At 38.8% G+C, this 22691-nt stretch overlaps 1 protein-coding gene across 2 annotated transcripts in view; it reads left to right on the top strand.

Annotated features, from left to right (window-relative positions):
• Positions 1–22691, top strand: part of LOC140699647 (trafficking protein particle complex subunit 9-like) — a 205788-nt gene that overhangs the window by 91603 nt on the left and 91494 nt on the right. For both annotated transcript variants that reach the window (XM_072972263.1, XM_072972264.1), the window contains one exon: positions 11724–11850. In XM_072972263.1, the coding sequence (XP_072828364.1) occupies positions 11724–11850 (127 nt within the window). The remainder of the gene's footprint in view (positions 1–11723; positions 11851–22691) is intronic.

Raw genomic sequence — 22691 nt, 5'->3', positions numbered from 1 at the left:
TCTGCTTTTTGGGTGTGAAGAGTAATGGCGCCGTGAATACTCCTGTAGGAGTTTTTATGTGGACATTTGTTTTCAGTTCTCTTACTTGGGTGACCAGAGAGCAGAAATGCTGGGTCATTCATAAACCAAATGTTCAACTCTCTGAGGACCTGCCAGGCTGTTTTCTAAAGTGGCCACGCTGTGTTACATCCTCACCAGTAAGGGCTGCGCGCTCCGCTTCCTCTGTGTCTTCATTAGTGCTTGTTACACTTTTTTTTATTATAACCTATTGTAGTGAGTGTGAAGCGGTTTCTCCTAGTGATTTTGACTTGATTTCTTTTACAGCTAATGATATTGAACATCGTTTGATTGTGCTTATTGGCCATTTGTGTATTTTCTTTGAAAAATACATTTTCAGATACTTTATTCACATTTTAATTGAGTTCTCTTTTTCTTGTTGAGTTGTAGGAGTTTTTTCTTTTATTTTATCTGAATACTTAATCAGTTAAATAATTTGAAAAAATTTTCTCCTCTCTGTTGTTTTTTCACTTTCTGGATGGTGTCCTTTGAAGCAAATTTTTAACATTTGATGAACTCCAATTTATCACTGTTTTCTTTGTTCCTTGAGCTTTTGGGGTAATATTTAAAATCTGAGGTATTTTATTTAAACTTTTATATAAAAAATAACTTAATTCTTAAGACCGTTCTAGGAGATGGGTGCTGTGGTTGTCCACAGTCTATGGATAGGAGACTGAGGTGCAGAAAATTTCACTGAAATATCAGTGTCACAGCTACCCAGTGCTGTGGGATTTCAGACCCTCATGTTTGTCCCCAGCATTTGTGATCTTCACCACCATGCTCCACTACTGCCTGGAATCGTTAATGAAAAAGTTTTCCTTTTTTGATTTCTTGATTGTTTGTTTTCTCATTGGGGAACTCACCTCTTCATTTTCCTTGTAGAGATCTGTGTAGGTTTATTTTAGGTCTCATGTACTTATTTATTACTCAGGCTCCAGTGATGATTGTGCCTAGTTGATCTAATCAATTCATGCTCAAGTCTTTCCTGCTCATGACACTAAAAAGAGTCATGATTTACATAATGCTCAAAGAAGAGTGTACTTGAGTGATTTTATTTTTCTAACCAATCAAACCAATCAAATAAAAACCCAGTGTTGGAACAGATTATTAGCCCTGCAGAATAGGGTCACTGTCTTCCTTGTGTTTCATTTCTTTTGTCACAGTGTCTGGATAGTGCCTTGCTGTCCAGCAGTTTTGTGAGTATACGGTGCTCGTGAATCATTGTAAGGAAAGAATTTTGACAACAGACTGTGTTGTTCATTTCACGAGGGAAAAGATCATATAGAAATACTGCTCAGATTTATTTTAAAATTAAGCTTGGTGTTTTGAGAAGGGTTCAAGAAACCATACAAAAATCTTTTTCACTAATTTAAAATCTATCTTAGACACATTATGCTTACATAGCAGAGTAACTTATCAACTAGCCTTGACAAGAGGAGTGTATTATTGATTATCTATTTTAGTTGAAATATTCTACCTGGGATAAAGTAATCAGTGCCCATAAATGAACAAATATGTTCGTATTTCTATGCAACATGGGAGCAGACTTCATATCTTTCTATATAATATATATGACTGTGTGCTTTAATCTGTCTGTCAGTGTTTTTATAGTTTTTCAGCAATGTTGTAACTTTAGAATTCTTCTAAGGAAACCACCCCCAATTCTAGTGCAGTTTGTACTGTGTATCCTTTCTTATGCATGGGATTCCACTGTCCCCTCTGTGAGGAATTTCCTCTCCTATTGAGTTAGTAGCAGAGTTAAAGGAACTATGATTTCTAGGCCTTTGATCTCCATGTGTTTGCAGTTGGCTGTCAATCAAGATTTTCCCTTTCTTGAGTTTTCATTGTTCAATTAGAATTTTGGAAATAACAATTAATATGTTGCAACACTCTCCCTAGAAACTTGATGTGTCTGTGCTTTTCAGGTTCCAATTTAGGAAAATGTAAATGCACTCTTGTTTTTAAATAGTCCTTTTTCACTAGATATTTGTTTTCTTCTTTATAGTCAAAATATTTTTTTCCCAATGAATGAATCGGTTTGCATGTTTTAAAAAATACCTTACTTTTTATATTTCTTATTCTAACAGGTATATTCATTGTACAGAATTTAGAAAATAAGGATAAACACAATTATAACTTAAAAATGGCCTCTAATCTCACCTGGAGATACAGTTGTAAGGTTTGAAATTGAGAATTACAAGTCCTCTCAAATTGTTCTTCTATTTCAACTACGGTTTGGTTACTGAGATCCTCGAATTCCCATATGAATTGTAGCAGCAGATAGTCAGTTTCTGCAGAGCAACCCACTGGGATTGTGATCGAGTCAACGTTGAATATATGGATCGCTCTGGGGAGCACTGCCATCCCAAGAATGCTGTCATTTGATCCAGGAATGTGCGTGGTGTGTCTGTCCAGGTATTTAGGTCTTCTTTAATTTTTTTTCAGCATTGCATAGAGTTTACATTGGATTATTTTACTATATTTTTTGCCTTTATACTGAGGACAAGTGTGCAAGGTACCGGGATCAGAAGTGTATTGGAGCTCCGCAACTTGCTGCCACCGGACGCTGTGCTCTTGCTTCGCCCACTGTACAATGTTGCACAAAATAGGACCTAAGTAACTTTCTCTTGAAAGAATGATTATATGATTGCTGGATGATGCTTGAGAGTCCTTGTGATGATGTCTTTTTCCCAGAATTTCCCCTCTTCTTAACTATGCCCTTTCTCTTCCTTTCCTCCAGCCTGTGTTTCAGCCTGCCTGTGGCATTGATTTTCCTTGTCTGTGGACTCTTCCTTTCACTAGTTCATGATAATGTTACATGTGAGATGTGGAAACTTGCTAGATGTCAAGAAAGAGCAAATCCATTGTATGCTAATATTTTTAGAGTGTGTTATTGTTTTATCGATTGAAATTAAATCAGGCTGACCCATTGAGCCATCCCCTGAGCTCTTTTTGCCTTCCTACAGGTGATACTGTTCTCGTTGCTACATGTGCCCTTCCCCCAGACTTGGTTTTGGAGTTGAGTAAGTCACCATCACTGGAGCCCTCTCTTTAAATGATGAAGAGAACATTTGCTCTTTCTCCCTGTTTGGGGACTTGGATGAGATGAGGTAACAGATAAAGAATGGAGCCCCACCTCATTCTGACCCCCGCTCTTTCCGTTCCTTTCTCCAGGGGAAGAGTACAATACAAAAATATAAAGATTGTGAGCTAATGAGATAGACAAGACAACCGATCATTTATTAAATACCCTTTCATGCCAGAAACAAATGTATTATACACACAAAAAGCACATAAAATACGGTAGTACTTTGGTTACAAACGTGGGTCCGAGTTCAAGTCCGGGTCTGGAGTGACAAGTCCTGTGAGATGGAGAATTGGTGGGTCGGCTTAGCCTCTCCTGGACTTGTTTTCTGTCCTGCAGAGATGGGGCTCGCTAGGCGTCCCTCCCCCGTAGAGGTGCTGAGGGCTGTAAAAGACGCGTGTAGGCAGACCGAGTACAGCTGCTCTTTCCTCGTAAGTGCAGGATAGCATAGCTTTTGCGGTGACGGCTTTATGACCACACCGTGTAGACTCTCAGTGCTCCAAAGGGATGCCTTGCGGATTGGAGATGGGATTCTCACTTCTGTAAATACCCAAGGATTGTGTTATTGGGCCTTGCTGATTTGACTCTATTCTTTAGAAAGTACATAATGTAGATATATTTTTCAAACATGCATGCTTTTTTTCTTTTATTATTTATAGTTCTACCCTCTCATCTCTTGGTGTGACTTTTCATGGAATCCAGGAAACAGTCCTAAGCTACCTGCCTCTTCACACTTCTCCGTGGTGGTTTCCTTCCCTGACTAGAAGAGGGTTTTGCATAGGTAATTTTGATTGCTCCCCTTCTCTTGGAGACTCTCTGTTTGTCTGCCCATCTCTCACCTGTCCTTCTGTCCATTTCTCTACCCACTCATTCTTCTGACTTGTTCCAAGAAGCATTTCAGGCAGCTTACAGAAGAACAGATACCAAATAAACACGTGAGAAAATGGGGCCAAGTTCATACAGTGAGGCTAGGAGTTGAGCCTGTGTGAGATTTGCAGGCGTGAGACACACGCCTCTGCCTTGTGACTTATAAGATAGACAGCATCAATGTGCCTGAAGCTCCCAGCAGACACAGGGAAACAGGGTTTGTGGAAGATGCTCATTGGCTGTGAAATAAATAAGTGGCTTAGTAGAAGCCCAGCTTTTCCAAATACTAAGGATTAGGAGAATATTTTAGTGTCTTCCAAAATCAAAGTATTGCATCTTTTCTTTTTCAGAGTTTTATGTATAGTTGGTTTACATTCTATACCTGGAAATTTCTCCAAAACTTCTGCCCACGTGAGTCCCATGACTCGGGAATGGGGTGGTTCTGCTCATTGACGGGTGTTGGCCAGAAACGGAAAATGGCAGCCTCAAAGGAGCCTGGGATTTATCACTTATGTTTTTTCAGTGCTGTAGATTTCAGAAAATGCTTTCACCGTTTCTCTCCATCTGAGGCAGCAGCGTGCTCTCTTACCAGCATCAGAAGCTCAGGGCTACGGGATGGTGGGGTTTGACTGCACTGACGTGAAGACAGCTGAGCTAGTCACTGCAGGCTTGGTGCTTTCACGTAGTGCATTTCATGTTCTTTAATTGGTTTCAACAAGTAGTTAATTAACTGAGTTAATTAACATTTAATAAATATGATGCTTTGTTGAAAAGACAGTCATAGGCAGAATATAAGTTGTGAACACTTTAAAAACGGTTTCATTACTGAAATTTCAGTAGGGAAGATTCAGTTTATCTTATTTACGCCTCTCTTTAAAAGTAACAAAGAAACAAGACAGAAAAAGCAGAGGATGATTTCTATTCTTCCTCTCGGCTTGCAGGTGCCTTCACCTCCAGTGGCATCCATCCAGACATCAGCACTGACACTGGCCGTGCTCAGAATTGCCTCAGCCCTGAAGACACAACTGACAAATAGAAGGGGGGGCGCCCTGTTACAGGGGGTGCTGTCACTTTGTGGGTCCTTATGTAACTGCGTGGTGTTATTCAGGATTGCCCTTTCTACACTGCGTGACGGTGCTGTGGTGTCTCCTAGTTATTTGTTTCTGTAAGTACTCGTGTGTTTTTTCCAATGTGTGGTACTAGACATCAAAAAATGCTTTTTTCAGGTGAAAAATAGTGTGTATTTAATATAAAAGTCTGAAAAAAGTGTCAAAAGTGTCTATCTTGTTCCCAGTACTCAGAGATAATAATTAACACGTTAAAATCTATTTTCTATTCTTTTCATCAGTGTGTATTACCTCTGTCATAAAAATCAGCGAGCACTGTGTGCCTGTTTACTGTATGGAGACCTCCATTTTCCATTCGGCTTATTACACATTTTGCTACAATATTCTATCTCCACTGGCATGATTTTTAATGACCAGTATAGCATTCTGTCTTGTGGAGGCATCGTCCATTTTACTTTGGACTTAAATAAACTTTTAAACTCCAAGTATACTTAACTGAAATACTGAAAAGAGAACTGTGGTGGTACCGAAAGTCCCCTAATTCCCTTCCCCTTATTTCCAGAGAGTAAAAACTGCTGACAATGTGGAGTATGTATTTCATGACCTTTATGCCTATGTCATATATATATACACATACATCACGAATATGAGAAATCTATGTATATGTGAGTGTATATATGCTTTATTGAAAAATAAGTCCATACTATATGTTTTCTGCAGCTCGGTTTATTCACTCAGGTATATATCATTGACTTCTTCCCCCTCTAGACTCACCCAGTCCTTTCAGATAGAGTAGAGGGTTTTCCTGATGTGCAGGTTTATTCTCTTGTGTAAGGACACCTTTCGTGGGAGAGTACTGTGGACAAGGCCTTGGACCACACCGAAACGCCGGAACTTAAGTGCCCACAGCTCGCCGTGATTTACCGCATCATTGTCTTGATGGTAGACACTTAAGTTTTCTCCATCTTCCACTGTCAGAAAGGGTGTTTGACTGGAATCCTTCTTATACAAACATTCCTGTGATCTTGTATGAGTATTTCTTTAGTTAAAGTTTCTGGAAATTTAGTCCTTGGATGTGACAACTTCATAAATCACAGGCTCCTTTCAAGTAAATCTAGAAATTCCTTCTCCTGTGGGGAATGAAAAGATGTAGAATAACTTATGTAACCAATTCTCTATCGCTGGATATGATTTCACTTCAGCTTTTCTTCTCACCATTTTAAACAGTGCTGTGTAAATGCTCTGATGAGTACATCTATTTGAACTGATTTTTTCTAAATGAAACAATTCCTAAAAGTGGAGTTCAGCCTGTGTGTACACACGTTTTTCAGAGTTTACATATCCATTGACATGTCGTCCTCCAAAAGATCGCTCACAGTTTGTTCTCTCAAAGATGGACACTAGCTAGAATATCTTTTAAAAATATGTGCCAATATGATGAGCAAAAGTGCTTTTTCATTGTTTTAATTTACACTTGATGACCAGTGAGGTATTGAGCATTTTTCATTCATTAGCCATCTGACTTTTAAAAAGTGAATGATCTCTTTTGTCCATTGAACACATTTAAGTGAGGGAGCTTCTTGTTGCTTTGTGACAGCTCTATGTATATTATGAACATTAACCCGTTGTCTTCATCAAGATGTATCAGAGAGCTTTTCCTTGTAATTTTTTGCCTTTCATTTTGTTCAGTAGGTTCATTTTTGTTGTGGCCCAAAATAATCTTAAGATAGTAAATGTCTTCTTTTTGGGTTTTATTCTTGATATTATTCTTAGAAATGCTTTCTTATAATGGTATAAATTTCTTCTGTAGGTTTTTTTAATCTCTAAGATGGAGATGATAATGGTACTTGTTATAGTGAGGAGAAGTTGAATTAAAATGAGCAAAGAATTATATTCGCTGTTATTAGTACTTTCTAATATTCACATCACTTTCTGTAATTTTTCTTGCGGTCAATATGACTGGAATAGAATTTGTTCTTTCCAGGGGATTCTCTGATTGTCCCAAGACAATTATTGAATTCATACTTTGCTTTTTAACTTGAAATCCCACCTGTAAAGAATACTTATGTACACTAGAGTCTCTTTTTGAGCTCATGGTTTATTTCTGTCAATCTTACTTTCTTACTCTAGCACTATATCTTACATATTGTAAAAATTTATTTAATATCTGACAGTGCGATTTTTTTGATTCTCTTTACCATCCCAAATTTTCTTGGCTAGTATTATGACTTTATTATTCCTGAAGAATTCTAATATAATTTTTCAAGTTAAAAAAAAAAGAAGTGTTGTCATGGGATTTTTTAGTAATTTTGAATTATCTTTAGGAGAACGTACATTTTTTCAAAACTGCTTTCCTCCATACAAAATGTTGTTGTCTCTACTTTCACACCTCTTACTTTACCCCTCAGTACAGTCCTGTACTTTCTCCATGTACAACATGGGCATTGTTTTTGAGTTTATTCCAGATTATTGTTGATGATTTTGTTAATTTTTTACGTGAGAATTTTTTGCTATTATATTTTTTAACTGTTAAAACTGACACCTAGGAAGGAAGATTCGGTTTGTAAATACTCACTTTGTGACTTCTCATTTAAAATTGTAAGTTTTAAGTACTTGTTACAGAATCCTTTCTTTTCTGTTTTTAAAAATTTGTTTCCAAGATTCTCAAAATGGTCATAGCAAAGTAGTATAGGTGAGGAGACAGATGGAGAGAGGTAGTGTGGCTCATGTACAAACTGTGAGCACTTTCATGGCTGCCTTTACGTTGGAAAAGCTGCTGAAGAGTCCAGGATAAACCAGGGGTGGCTTTGTATGCACTTGAAAGCCAGCTTTCCTGCCTGGTGAAGCCTGGTGGGCATGGCAGGTAGATGATCAAGGTCGAATGGAGGTTATTGGCTGCACAGAGTGCTGTGTCTGAGAACTGGAGAATATCACCATGGGAAATGCTTGGTGCCAGGAACAATGCAGAGGAGCTGGGGACCCTGTGTGTTAAGGATTTTCCAGCCCTGGGAGTGGGAAGATCAGACTCTGCATTCAGATCTGAGTTTGAATTCATCCTCTTTAGTTTACTTGTCCTCTGACTTTGGTCAAGCTATATACCCTCTTTCACTTCCTGTTTTCTTATCTCTCAAAATAGGAGAATTACAGCCTGCTGCTAGATTGTTTGGTCAGGTTAAATAATTAGTGTCTATAAGATGCCATGTACAGTCACAAGCTCAGTGAGAAATGGGCTGTCGGCTGTTCTTCTGCAACTCAGTGCTTGACAAGACATGGGGGAAAGCCAGTCCCTAATTTGTGTGTGATGCAAGTAGGAACAGAATTAATGACTTGCCTTTCCCTAGCAGTACTCTTACAGCTTTGCTTCATTTACTTCTTTCCTCCTTTCCTTTCCCCTTTCCCATCCTCCACCAAAAGAGCCTGAGACTCTCTCAGAATACTAGATTCAAATTAATTTAAAGGTTGGCTCATCCTCATGAAATGATAGTAACATAAAGAAAATCTGTGCACATCCCAGAATACATTGTATTTGATTTACACACACACACGTGTGCGCACACACACACACAATCAGCCTCCCTCCCACTTGCAGAGGGAGAAGGACCACTTTTTCTGAGTTTTCACTCACTGAGCGTGAGAACAGTGTCTTTTACACAGACGTTCACCAGGCTTCGTGCATGGTGTTTTTAATTGAATTTCGGCTTTGTAGCCATAGATATAGTCTCCTAATAGAAGAGAGAAAGTGGAGACTTAGACATTCTGCTGAGATATTGGTGTCATCATATTTTAGTTGGAAAGGACTTAAGACAGAATAGAGTCGTAATATTTTATGGGTGAGAATCCATGATGTTGTAACTTGGACAAGAACTTGGACCTTCTGCCATCTTGTCCACAAGGGTGAAGAGGCAACTGGGCAGGGAATGGTAGGGATCCTTCTTGCTTGAGTTCCATGTTCTTGCTAGTTTTCATTGCTCAGCTGCCTTTAGTTTATTTCCATGAGGCCTCTCATGGGAAGGTCACTCTGTCCTGATAGATTGAGTTTCTTATCAGCAAAAAGCTCTGGAACCACTCATATTTCCCAGAGTTTTCTGCTGACCTGCTGACACTTTATATAATTGAGACCTAAGAAACTACTGAATATAAAATACTTATTGTTATTGTTTGCCCTCGAGTTCCATAGGAATGGGGTGCTGTCTCAGGCTGTCTAAAGCCAGATCCGAACAAAGATAGGGTGACAGGTTGTGCTGCTGTTTCTCCACAGTCGAAGGGGATTACCACCTTAGCTTTATATTCAAGGCAGATGAGTTCAAATCTTGCCTTTACCAGTTATTATCTTTGTGAATTTGGGGAGAAACTGTACTTTTTTGTGTCCAAATTTGTTTATCTGTAAATAAGTTCAGTATTTATTTTAAGGTTTCTGTTTTAGAATTGAATGAGCTAATTCCCTCATTTATACCTAAAATAGCGATCGCATGGTTCTATGCTGGTGCCTTGGTAGTTGATTACTAAGGGACACGGCAGTGAGAATGGGGGTAGGGGGCCCCTGGATAATAGAGCTTATATTCCAGGATATGCTTGTAAAAGACTGGATGTGCAGTGGATTTTTAGTAAATATCTACTCCTTTCCTAATCTGCATTGATTGTGTATATATCTTTATACTAATATATGAACAATTTTTATTGCAATTTAAATATCTTTGTAGTATTTACAATATCTAGCTATAAAAATACGTGAAATAAAATGATTTGAATTTATTTTCTTTTCAATAAGCAAAACAAAATAAAATAGAAAAGAAAAAAGTTTTGAAGGAGTAGAAATAATTTTATTTCTGTGGAATCAATTCCTTATAATAGGTTTTTTGTTCGTGTTGTTAAAAAGCATATAAAATTGATAGGTTGTGACATACTGGAAATGAGGAAACAGTGGAGACATACTACCTCTAAGGCAGTCACTTTGTTACAAAGTCCAAACTCATTCTGCTTGCTGCATGACAGGCCAATAAATCGGGAGATGAGATGTTGGAGTAAGGAAAAGAGACTTTATTTGAAAAGTTGGCAGGCCCAGAAAATGGCATATTGTTATCCAGTAGAACTCTCTTCCCCAGGGCAGAATTCAGTCTCCTTTTATACCAAAAAGGGGCGGGGATGTGGCTGGTTGTTGCAAACTTCTTGTTGTATGAATTGTTTGTCCTTGAAATCCTTTGTTCCTGCAGCTGTCCATGTGGGTCAAATTATGGTGCCCCCGTATAACCTCCAAAAAAAAGAAAGGTTATTCAGTATTTTACAACTTGCCATCTATACATAAGTGTAGAAGAGCAAATATTCTTAAAGATCAGAGCCCGGAGAATAGGCCCTCCTGGATATTTCAGGCTAAAGGCAACTTTCTTTTACAAAAGGTGCAGAAACATCAAGTCTGAGCCTAGAAAACAAGGTACAGGATTAAAGCCAAACGAACACATCTAACATGGAGTGAAATTTGTTCTTTCTATTACAATTTCTTTTTCTCCCTCATAAATAATTTTACTAAGAAACATGAGTAATTTTTTTATTTTTGCTTCTTAATAAAGGGCTACAACTATATTTTAGTGAGCAGGGATGCTGTGCGTGCCTTGGGGTCACAGCAAACTCTTATTGGGGGTGGTCGACCCTGCAACATGCCTGATGCCCCGTGAGTGTTGGTGAGGGCCCCCTAACCAGGGGCTCTCTTCAGGAACCACCATATGGGCGTTGACCTCTGGCACCTCTTTTTCAGCTGCAGGAAATTTTTTCAGATTCTATGATAGAAAAATCACTCCAGCTGGGGATAATCAGGGAATAAAGGAAGAGGAAATGGGCTTGAAGTAGAGTAGAAGAGAAGAACAGAAGCTCAGGGAGCCTGGGGGCTTGGCAGCGGGGCCTCAGGGGAGAGAGGAGCAGAGGTGTGGATGGGACCGGCTACGGAACCAGCTCCTGCTGCTTTCCCTGCACCCAAACCACACAGCTTTTAATAGGGCCCAGGACTCTCTCCTGTCTAGATGTCACTCTGGGCAGAACCTTGAGAATCGAAGGTAAGGGGTGGGCAGCACTCACCTAGGGGGTCACTGAGGAATTTGTTCAAGTCCACATTGACTTTTCCAGTCATGTGCCTTCACCTGTTCTTTATCTCAGGATCTGAGAAGCAGAAGCAAGGAACTCAGGGAGAGATCCAGGAAGATATCTGACTGTGTTAAGAGACGACAGTCACAGTGACACTGGGAGGGAAGACACTTGCAGCAAAGTAAAATAAATTCACAACTATTGCATCAGAGCTGCATGTGTGAGAGAGCCTAAGCCTGTCTCAGAGTGCAGGGGACAAGCGGAATGGAATGGTAAAATTAACACTGACAATTGAAATTTTGTTAAATAGCCTGCTACTTTTAATTTTATCACTTGAATGTATGCAGGTGTATTTCTATGAGCATTTATAGGTTCACACAACCCCACCAGCCCCTCTTGCCCCCATGGGGGATGGGATTTCTCAAGCACAGTGCCCCTCCTGCTTGCTTGGGCCACGCTGCGGGTCCTCGCCTGGGGACGGACAGCTACAGGACACTGAGTCCCCGAGGCACGGCCTGGGATACATGACAGGAACATCTGTGCTATTGGCTGACGGCCTCCATTTCCCCCTGCAGTGTAAGAATGCCGGTGACTCAGTTAGAAGCATGCATCCAAGCCATCCTTCCGTGTCATCACCATCTAGAAGCGGTGCCTGAATCTTCTGAATTTCTGCAGAATGTGGTTTACAATCACCTTCAACAAGTGAGTGTGTGTCCTCTTTCAAGTGGAGGAATTACTGCCGTTTTCCTGGAACTTACCACTAGTCCATCTGATTTTTCTGTGCTAGGATTCAGTATGGCCTGCTAATAACTCTGCAGTCAGATCTAGAAACCCTGATGAAGAGGATTATTTATTTTCTTTCTTTATATGATAGTATTTTACTTTCAAAATTCTTAGTTTTCAGTTCTTGGAGGAATTTTTTCGGGGGTTGGAGAAACAACTTTGCTCTTACCATCTATGTTACCTTTTGCTATATGCGTCTCACCTGTCTTCTGTCACTTGTGAGGCGGTTCCATTTGTGACCCTGTCCGGGTTGTTCATAGTATAAAACATAAAATCTGTAAAAGTACAGTCCCTTTTACTCCGAAGACATTCCACAAATACTCCTTTAATCTGGGTGTGGTTTTAAGAAGACACAAACATTAGAATATATACTTGCAGGTTGCCAGTGCAAAATCCCCAAATTAATAGTCGAGCTCAACATCTAAAATCTTTCTAATGTACCATGGATTTGTATGGATAAGTGAATTAGTTTGCTAAGAACTCAATCCTCCCAAGCTGATGCTCTGCCAGATGGTGGGGCCGAGGAACGAGGGCGTGTCCTGCCCTTCCTGAGCTGATATTTTCATGGCAAAGACCTTCACCAGGTGAAGAAATTGAAGTTTCTTCTAAGAACAGTGGGTCTGAAAAGAGTCCAAAAAGCGTGGGAGTGACACAATCCCATTTGTCTCAAGTAGGGGAGAGTGGCTGTGCGGCCACTTGGGAGACTCATGAGTCCTGGTGGGCAGTGTTGTTGGCTTCCACTTGAGCGGTGGGACGGTCAGTGGGTAAAAGTGAACATATTGAAGGCATGTTTAGATGGTAAAGAGGAAAGGGTCAATGCTTTCTGTGAAGGTAGGATGGAGTAAGGCCCAGGTTTCTGGGTGGATTAATGAGTTAAATAATGGTCCTGCTGTGTTCTGAGGAGGGAAAGCTGCAGAGGGAGTTCTGGGGGAAAACTGATGAGTTCAGCTGTTGGTAAAGTGAAAGGCTCTTAGATGCGTGGTCTGGGAGCTCTGGTAAGAGCCAATAGTGAGTAGGGGGCGGGGAGAGAGACTTTCAAATCATTTTGTCTTGTGAATATACATATAAGAATGAGTAATGACACAACCCCTCTATATTCTGGATTTAAAAGCCAGTAACATTTTGCTATATTGACTGCAGGGGTTCTTAATTATTTAATAGAAATAAAATAAATAGAAACAAAATAGTGGAGTTAATGAATATCTTAGAGTTGATGTGTGCCCTTGTATGTATTTTCATACCTCATCTGTTTATAAACATAATCTACAAAAAGTTAACTTGCTTAGCATAAGAGTTAAACAGAGGGACGTGACACACTCTGTTGGTGGTTCAAGGTGATTTCTTAGGCAAATTATGTAGCCTCTCTCTGCCTTAGTTGCATCTTCTGTGACGGCCCCCGGGCCCCTCATCACAGCTTATTTCCTAGACTAGATGTTGGGAGGGAGGCTGCTGAAGGGAGTAAGAGGTGGCAACTGCTAGGGTCACTGAAGAGAGAGACAAAAACAGATTAAAGCCGAGAAACTGAGTGCTAATACCCTCAAAGGAGAAAGAATTCCTCAGTTTTTTGAGCCACTTAGCGTAAGGGAAAGAAAATCATGTGGATCCAAAGCTCTTGAGCATATGAGTATTGTGGGTGGGAGGGTTTCATCAGAAAAGGGTTGAGAAAAGGCCTTTTGGTTTCCCTTTACGTTTCCAGTAAGGATGAGGCGCAGAAGAAAAACCACCCGCTTCACTGTAGAAGGTGCTGTTTTGTGAGAAACTGACCAAAGGTTGGAAACCAGTCATCAGTGGTGCTGGCAAAAGAAGAGACTTCTGGATTGGGTGGGGCACTTGCTGTGACTTCCAGGTGACCTGCTGGCTGGGGGCTGTGAGGCGGGCAGTAGGTTTGCAGTGTGACCTGGGCATAATCTCTGGCATTGAGGCTGCTGTTCTGACTAGCAGAGCTGGGCAGACACCGTCCTAATGGGGCTGCTCGGGATGAGGTCTGGGACACCTGCCGTGCTGAGGGCGAGAGGAGAGCTCTCCTGAGGTTGTGTCCCTGTGAAGATTAGAAACGTCCTCCTGCAGGGGAGGAAGAGCCTCTGAGCAGCATGCCAGATGCACAGGCAAGACCAGCCTGAGCATGGAGATTTCAGGAAGCCGGAATTCATACAGGCCCGAACAGCCTTGTTCCTGAGAAACTGGAGGGAAAAGATGCTGCAAAAGCATGCTAAGTTCAGACACTGTGGTGTGTCATGAGTGATAGGAAAAGACTGTTCAGGCAGCCACGAGAGAACCCTGTGGGTGTCCCAGTTGGGCGTCACACAGGAGGGAGGAGCAGAGTTATATACTGTGTCACTTATTAGCTGTGTGACTTTGAGCAATATCACCCCACCTCTCTGTATATATATCTACATCTGTAAAGTGACACAGTGACAAGCTCGTGTCATCAGAATGCTTAGTTTAGCTCTGATCCCCTTTGTCCAGTCCTGTCAGTGCTGCCCTGCAAGGTTCTGCAGCGGCTGCTCTTGCCCTGCGATGGGAGGGCATAAAAGGGCATTGTAGCACCCGAGGGCAGGAAGGGGTTGCTTTAAAAGCAGACATGTAGCCTCCTGCAGCTGCAGACCTGCAGGCAGTTTGGTTTATATTCTTGGAGAGGACTTTGGAGGCCTTTGCATTGACTTAAGACATGTTTTCCCTTGGGGACCTGATTTGCCTTTGCAGATTATTGTTGAAGATTTGGGCTTCTGGCAAAGCTGTTTTCAGAGATGGGTATATACGTAAAATATCATATAAAATAAAATGATTTATTTAACGTGTGCGACTTTGCAGCTGTTGGGAACAGCTCTGTTGGCCTGGTCTCCATGGAGGACACCAAGGATCAGCAGAGCATGCGGGAGGGAAGGCAGACTGCAGTGTTTCTGCAGGGGGTTCTCCCCAGCATGGTGCTCTGCTGAGTTGAATCTTCTCTGAGTTTGGTTGCCAGAGGAGCAGACAGCAAAGTAATGAGTTCTGGAGGGATTGTATAATGACAGGAAGAAATAGGAACCTGGAGATTTTCCGGACTAAAACACGCTTTTGGTTCCTGATTCAGTGTGTTCCATTACAGAATTGATGAGTTGTGTCTACGTCATTGAAATAAACGTTCAGCCTAAATGTTAAGGGCTTTGATTTATTTGGCTGGAGGACTCGAGCCGGGATGACAGCATCTCAGATCACTCTGAGGGACTGCCCCCAGGAGGTAGGGGAGGAGCTAGGATATATAGAATCTTTACAACAAAGACCAGGTAATTGGAACAATAAAATTTTGCTTGTTATCTAAAGAAAACCAGATATCTCAAGTTCAAGTATTTACTGCTTTTCTATGTATGGTGGGAAGCAAACATTTGGGTCATTGAATTCATTCCTTTGGCAAGCACCTGGCTATCTAGGGCCAGTATCCTGTCCTTTCTTGCTCTGAGTCTGCTCGGAGGGCACCACTTTGAGTGGTTGAGAGGCCGGGCTGCAGGCATGTTCGCTGGGGGTTGGCAGCAGCCGCTTTTGACTTGGATTCAGCATTCTTTGTTTACTGACATGGTTGCAGTATTTTCATGCACATTGTAGTATTTTCATTCACGGTGTTCCCCCTTGGTCCTAAATTCGACCAATATTTTGAGAGACATTTCATGACTAATTTTGTCCCACGGTGCTAGGATGGCTCATTCCAAGTTCAGGTGAAAAATCTTCTGAGTTGCCATTCAAGGTGTTAGTTTTTTTATCAGGCCCTGTTGATACTAAAAGTTCTCTGGATCACCTGTCTTACTAGTCTATTATGATCCAGGAAGTGTTTAACCTTCTTTGCTCATTTCCATACCTAGAATCACACTATTATATTTATTTTATTCAGGGTTATAAATTTTATCTGTTTCTTCAAGATGTTTAGCCATCATCAATCTTGTGGGCCTAGTTACACATTGGGAAATGTAACAGACAACAATTTTATAAAATAGACAGGATATAAGTAATAAAGCTAGTAACGTTAATAAAGTCATGAGTAAGAATTTAATAGTCGAGAAGTTGTATTTTTGGGTTAAAATTTTGCTTGTGTTTCTGAGTTTGATCCTATGAGAAAGTTCATATTTATGGTCAGGGTCAGGGCAGGTATTAATTGGCCAGGTGAAATCTCCCACCTTGTAAGATCAACAGTGGCCTAAACAGAACTATAATTTCTTTTTAGAATAACGTTTCTGAGGGTTATCTAGTTAGAGCCTTGGAGTAGGGAAACCCACCAAGGTAACACAGAAGTACTAGACATAGGTAATTTATCATAAACTTAACAAGTGGAGTAGTTCATAATCAAAGGTTGGAGAAATTATCAAAGTAATTTTTATACAGTCCTGGTCCGGTGTCTTGGGTCAGCTGTCTGGCTCAGATGTCGTCTTCTTCTCATCCTGGTCTGGAAGCTTTTTCTCCATTTGGGCATTGTTTTAAGGTGAGCAGCGCTCTATAGGCCAGTGCACTGCAGGGGATGTTTCAGATAGGAAATTAATCCGAGACTCCGTTTCCTTCAGCTTTGGTTTGTATGGTCTAGTTAAGAGTACCTGAAAAAGGGTCTTTCCATTCAGGTTGGAGACAGTTCTTTAAGTCATGCCTGTTGCAGTATGTATAATCCCCTGGCTGCAGGTCATGGGGCATTGGAACTTTACCCAAGGATAGATTACTGAGCTTCAGAAACAAACCTAGAGTATTCTTTTCATAATTCAATTAAACTGTACAGTAAAGTGACATAACAGCAAGGAATGATCTGGGAAGTGTCTTAGTAAATATGGACCTCAATTAACAAAACTAGAATTTAATATCCACTAAAATATAATTTTTTTCTCTCTAAAGTTGCCCTCAGTTTTCTCAAATATAGCCAAATCAAGATTAATTTCTTTACAAGTTAAATCTGATTATTTGATCATATAGGCTTTTTAAATTGACTGTGTTGGAAGTTTTAATACGGAGTCTCAGGGTAGAATGTTAATAAGGTTTTCTAAGACCAAGAAAGCCACGTCAAGGCTTTTCATGAATTTTTGCCTTACAGATTTAGGTAAATTCTTTTCTCTTTAAAATCCTTAAAATACCTTTATACTCCTATATCTCTTAGGAGATGATCTCTCTAATTTGTCTGATAGAGCCACTGGGGACCTAAGTATTTTTAGTCTTTTGAGGGATCAGATAGAGAGAAAAGATAACTGTTCCAAGTCTGTATACATAGGTATAATTTATCAAATTGCTGTGAACCATAACTAGCTTAAGGAGAAGAGATTCTTTATGTCTTGGAAACAGGTTAAAAGCCAGTAGTATTTGAAACAAAATCAAAAATTATAACCATATTCACCAGGTTACTCAGTCCCATGTAACTAATTCTTTTAATGAGAGTTTTCATTACAACTTTAAAATTTCTTACCCAGTTTAGTTCAGTGCTGTAGTTTGAAATTTATTAGAAATCAGTAAATCTCCTTGAAGAGAAAGCATTTTGCAAAACCATCAGAAGAAAACAATTAACTGTCTATAAATGATAAAATATTTAAAAGCATGGTTAAACACCGTTACACTATAATCAATAAAGAAACCTGTTCACTATACCCATAATTATCACTGGTAACATTTCAGATAAACCAGAATTTTAGGGAGTCCATATAATTTCTACAATACCTATATTAATAATATTTCTCATTCAATATAACCTTAGAAGTTTTATGATTCATTTGACAATTCCATGTTATTTAAAATGCCAAATGAAACTTTATAGTTAAAAATCTCTCTTTGGGATGTTTCAGGGGCCTTCTGTAGCATCCCAAACTTAACTAGAGATTAAAAGAATTTTAATTAATTAAATTAATTTTAATGTAATTAATTATAATTTTATATTTGGGGAGCTTTTTGAAAGATTTCAGAACACTTGATCAGATAAACATATAGATCACTGTAAAGTAGTACTAATTCATTAACAAGAAAATATGTCAAAGGTAAAGGCAGAACAGGTCAGCTAAGAGGTATAAGAAGTTTTACAATCTGTTACTGAAGGTGGATTAATATTTTAAGAAAATTTTTTCCTCTTAACAGAGAGAAAACCAAATCTAATCTTGTACCAGCTTACTTCTAAGATTCATTTACGTTGCCCAATTTGATTCTAAACTTAGCCAATTCTGACCTCGTACAAAACTTTCCTCAGGGTTCCTTTTCCACAAGCCTTCCACAGCTTTCTATACTTATATTAGTGTGTCCCTTATTTTGTCTTCCATTCAGAAGTAACCAGCTTCAGGAGAAAGTCACTATTTTTCATTAACAAAGTATAATTCCATTCTTACATCTTCCTTTACACATTTATATTACTTTCCTAGGATACTGAGATCATTCCCTTACTAATAGAGACCATTTCTGTGTGGCACCAACCATTGATTAATATTTCTAAACACCTTTAGTTTCACTGTAAGAGGAAGTTAAATGTTAAGTAATTCATATTTCAATCTTATTTTATCTGACAATGGCATAGATATTTAATAAAATCTTGTCATTTAACTTAATTTAGCACAACTCTAGAATTTAAAGATATCAAACATTTAGAGATTATTTTAAGCATACATTTTAAAAATATATTTTAATTATTTACCCAAAGCTCTCATCTCATTTGCATTTAATTTACTTAAAATTTTACCACAGCACATTACTGTTATTTTTTTTTGACAAATCTGCAACAGATATAACAGGATCTTATTTGACTTTCATTAAACCTAGGTACAGTAAAGGTATTATACATAATATTGATGACTTTAAAGATGTCTATATTAATTAGAACATACTTAAACTAAACAATAACAAATATTATCTTAATATTGAATATTTTCCAATTCACATGACGCTGAAAGTCAATTTGTTAAGTTTTTATTATAAAAATACTTAATGTTTAAGCTCGTATATTTTTACATCAATTAAGCAGAGCTCTTTGACTTTGAATTTTTTTTTTAGCAGTAGAAATATCTCACTTCTATAATCTGTACGCAGGCTTATAAAAAGACAAAAGCTAGAGATCTCATAGATTCACTTAAAAACTTACTTATAAAATATTTATAATAATAGTTGGAGTAAGCTGAATTTGCTTGCTCAAATCACTAAGGCTTACTATTTATGAAACAGATAGTTAAGATTTCTTCACAAAGTCTGAAGGACCCGTCAGAGTTCTGAGTTCTAAAATGCCAAAAATTTCTTGTCCTCAAGTTTTATTTCGTTGAGCTAATTAAGCTCAGTCCTAGGTCACTGTTTGTTGTATTTATATTTCTGATCTTCAAGACAAAGACACTCTCTTCCATGTCCCCAGAGAACTGCTCTGTCACCCAGACCCAATTTTATCTCCTTAATTGGCATTTTTGTATCAGTGAGAAGAGCTGTAAACAAAGAATTCCATGTAATAAAACATTAAGGTTTTCTTTATTATGTCTTCCAAAGCTTGCATAAGGCATTTATTAAGGTCTCTTTTCCTTGAGTTATAAGTTAAACCCAGGGTAAACCTATATTTTTTTATTAGCCACTCAAATTAGTTTTTAGTTTTACGTTATATTGGATGGCTCATGTAACTATATTGGATTCCTTTAATTTGTTCAATTAATATTTTCAGAGGGACAGATATATGCCCAGCCTTATAATACCAAGAAGGGGAAGCGTTTTTCCACTGAAACATATCTATCCCACAACATAAGGAAAAGGTTTATACAAAGACCATTTAAATATACCAATTTCACAAACTTTTATCTCAATTTTATTAAATCTTATAACTTTAATTTTTATATTTATTAAGTTTAATCAATAATTCTTATTTCTAGAAGGAGTGCCAGAAAACTTTTTTTTGTGTGTTTGCATTATATATAATTTTATAGAAGTCTCTAGGATGCCCAAGTTTCAGCCAAAGAGCTTAGGCCCTTCTCGATTTTTAATTTCATTAATTGGTCTGTTGTCCCAATCATTGATCAAGTATTTCAGTCTACATATAAATATATTTTAAACTGTGGTAAATAAAACGGACTTGTTTAAAGTTTATTGTTGGGGGGGAATAGGTGATCTCTTTGGCCCTTTTTTTTTTAACTTTACATAGTGTAGTATCAAAACCCTGTATGTAAATCCAAAAATGTCCATTTTATTTATCTCATTCAAAATAACCATATAAAAGTATTTATAGTTTTGGGATAAGCTACTTATCTGTTTTTTCGACATTTTTACAATCAATTTTCCAGTTATTCAACCTACATAACATTAATTATTCTAAGTTTTTATTAGCATCCCTAGAAACATTTATCAGAAAGGAAAAACACAAATGTAGCTTTTCAAACCAGTTATATTTTTTTATCTGAGTTCTTAGGTTAACCATTAGATATATTTTTCTGCATTTAAACTTTATTTTAATAGGTACCAATAAAACAGCTGTTTATAATGAGATCTCTTTAAACTTTCACCAATTAAAAAGTTTTTCCAAATTAAAAAATCCATCATATGGCCATCAAATTATATACAAATATATATACATATATATATAGTGATTTTAAACCAATAAGATGAAGAGGCCCTTCCACATGAGAGTCGGGGTTTTGCCTAAATAAAATTCAAAGGTTTACTCTCCAAAAGCTTAAAGCCTTCGTGGTCCAGGCTGATGCAGCAAAGTTTAAGATGGCAAAATATCTGAAAATTGGTACAATCAAAGAATTGCTTAGAATCCCAATTTATTTGTGTGGCCACCATATGTACACAATACTTGAAACTTTTGTACGGCAGAGTCCAAGGTTTCCTTTAAAAACTAAACTAAACATATATATACTTACATACACACACTTAAAACACCCAGAGAAAGATAAAACATTTACATTTCAAGGACACAGGAAGAGAAATCCAAGTTCCCCCTAAAGGGGATTTTGTTTTTATAAGTTCAGAATTCCAAAAAATGTTTTTATCAGGCCTGGTTATTTTCAGAGTGAGTTTTTTTTTTTTCTTATTCCCGATTAATGTTGTGAGTTTTGTATGTACATAAATCTGGCTGGGGTAATAGTTGGAGACTGGCAATCTGTCATTTCTTTTTCTTTTCTTTTTTGTTCTTTATTTTTTTTGAAAGTTCTATTCCCCATTGTAAGGTCGGGTTCTCAGAATAAATTTGCTAGTAAGATTTCCCACAGGGACAACTCTGTGGCATGAAGCCTTTGTCTCTACCACTCCTGGAAGATTCTCTGTCACCCGAGAATGCTGTTACCAGCCAGGAGGATGGTCCGAATTTTGGAGTTGAAAATTTCCTCATAAGAGTTTTACTTTTATCCTGAAAAATTCAATGGAGGTAACCAAATTGAGGAAAATATTAGACCAGCCACTTACCTAACCACTCAGTCCTGAACCCAGTGTCTTTCAACTTGGACCCACTCGGGATGTCTCCACTGGGTGAGTATTTTCCTCATATGTTTCCACCAGCCCCACTTTGGACATATCCTCAAGGTGGGTATTTCCTGTTATCTTTCAAACAGGCCCCACCCAGTATGTCTCCACTGGGTGGGTAATTCACCTCAGTTTCTTTCAACTGGAGGGCCACACACCTGGATACACCGCCAGATAAAACTTAGGATCATCAACCAATATGTGAGATCTGAGAACCAGGAGAGACTCAGCAAAATTCATCTGGACTCCCAGAGGAGGCGGATGGGCACAAAGGGCCAGTGCTGGTAGCAAGGCTTCGGTTACTCGGAGAGTTCAGGTGGAGAGAAATCTGCTGTGGGTCCCTTCATGGTGTCCAAAACTGTTGACTGAAATACATGTGCAGCTTAAAAGTTAAGAGTTTTGTTTTATTTGGCGGGAGGACTCGAGCCGGTATGACAGCCTTTCAGAACTCTCTGAGGGACTGCTCCCAAGTGGTTGAGGAAGAGCTAGGATACATAGGAGCTTTACAACAAAGACCAGGTTGTTGGAACAATAAAAGATTACTTGTTATCTAAAGAAAGCCAGGTGTCTCAAGTTCACGAATTTAGTGATTTTGTATGAATGGGAGGAAGCAAATATTAGGACTCACTGAATTCATTTTTTAGACAAGCACCTAGCTATCTCAGGCCAGTAGCCCGTCCTTTCTTATTCTGAGTCTGCTCAGAGGGCACCATTGTGATTTGCTGCTGTGGCTGGGCTCCAGGCCTGTCCTCGCTGGGGGGTGACGGCAGCCTTTAATGACTTGGTATCAGTATTTTTTGTTTACTGACATGGTTGCAGTATTCTCAATCACATTGTAGTATTTTCGTTCACAGACCGATTATGGATAATCTGCAACCTTGGAAAGCAACCGAGATGGAATTACTGCAGATACCTTCTGCTTTAATAAGCCGTGGGCAAACATAAACATGGAGGAAGCATATACTTGGATTTGGAGGTGTAGGGAAGGGATTCTGCACATTAAAGGAGAACGCAATGCAGAATTCCTTAAGTCCACCTTTCTTTACTGTAGTGGTTTCTGAGAACATTTTATGGTAATTAAACAACATTGACAAATGGTGGCACACATTGCATTTAAGAGATGGCCGGCTGCAAACTTGTATATTGGACAGGTGGAATTCATAGGCAAGTGGTCAGGTGGATGGGAGAGAGATGGAGCCAAGGCCTGGGCCCAGATTCCGGTTTAAATCGCCATTTCTTCAACATAGGGCCTTGGAACAGAATGCATACTCTCTTAACCTGTTGGTGAATCTGTGAAATTGGCATGATAATATTCGTTTCATCCTGGGATTGTTGTAGGATCTAAAGAG

Source organism: Vicugna pacos, chromosome 11 (genome assembly GCF_048564905.1).
Source record: "Vicugna pacos chromosome 11, VicPac4, whole genome shotgun sequence".
Taxonomy (NCBI): Eukaryota; Metazoa; Chordata; class Mammalia; order Artiodactyla; family Camelidae; genus Vicugna; species Vicugna pacos.
The sequence above is the reverse complement of the archived record's forward strand: the minus strand, read 5'-3'. Positions and strand labels throughout refer to the sequence as shown.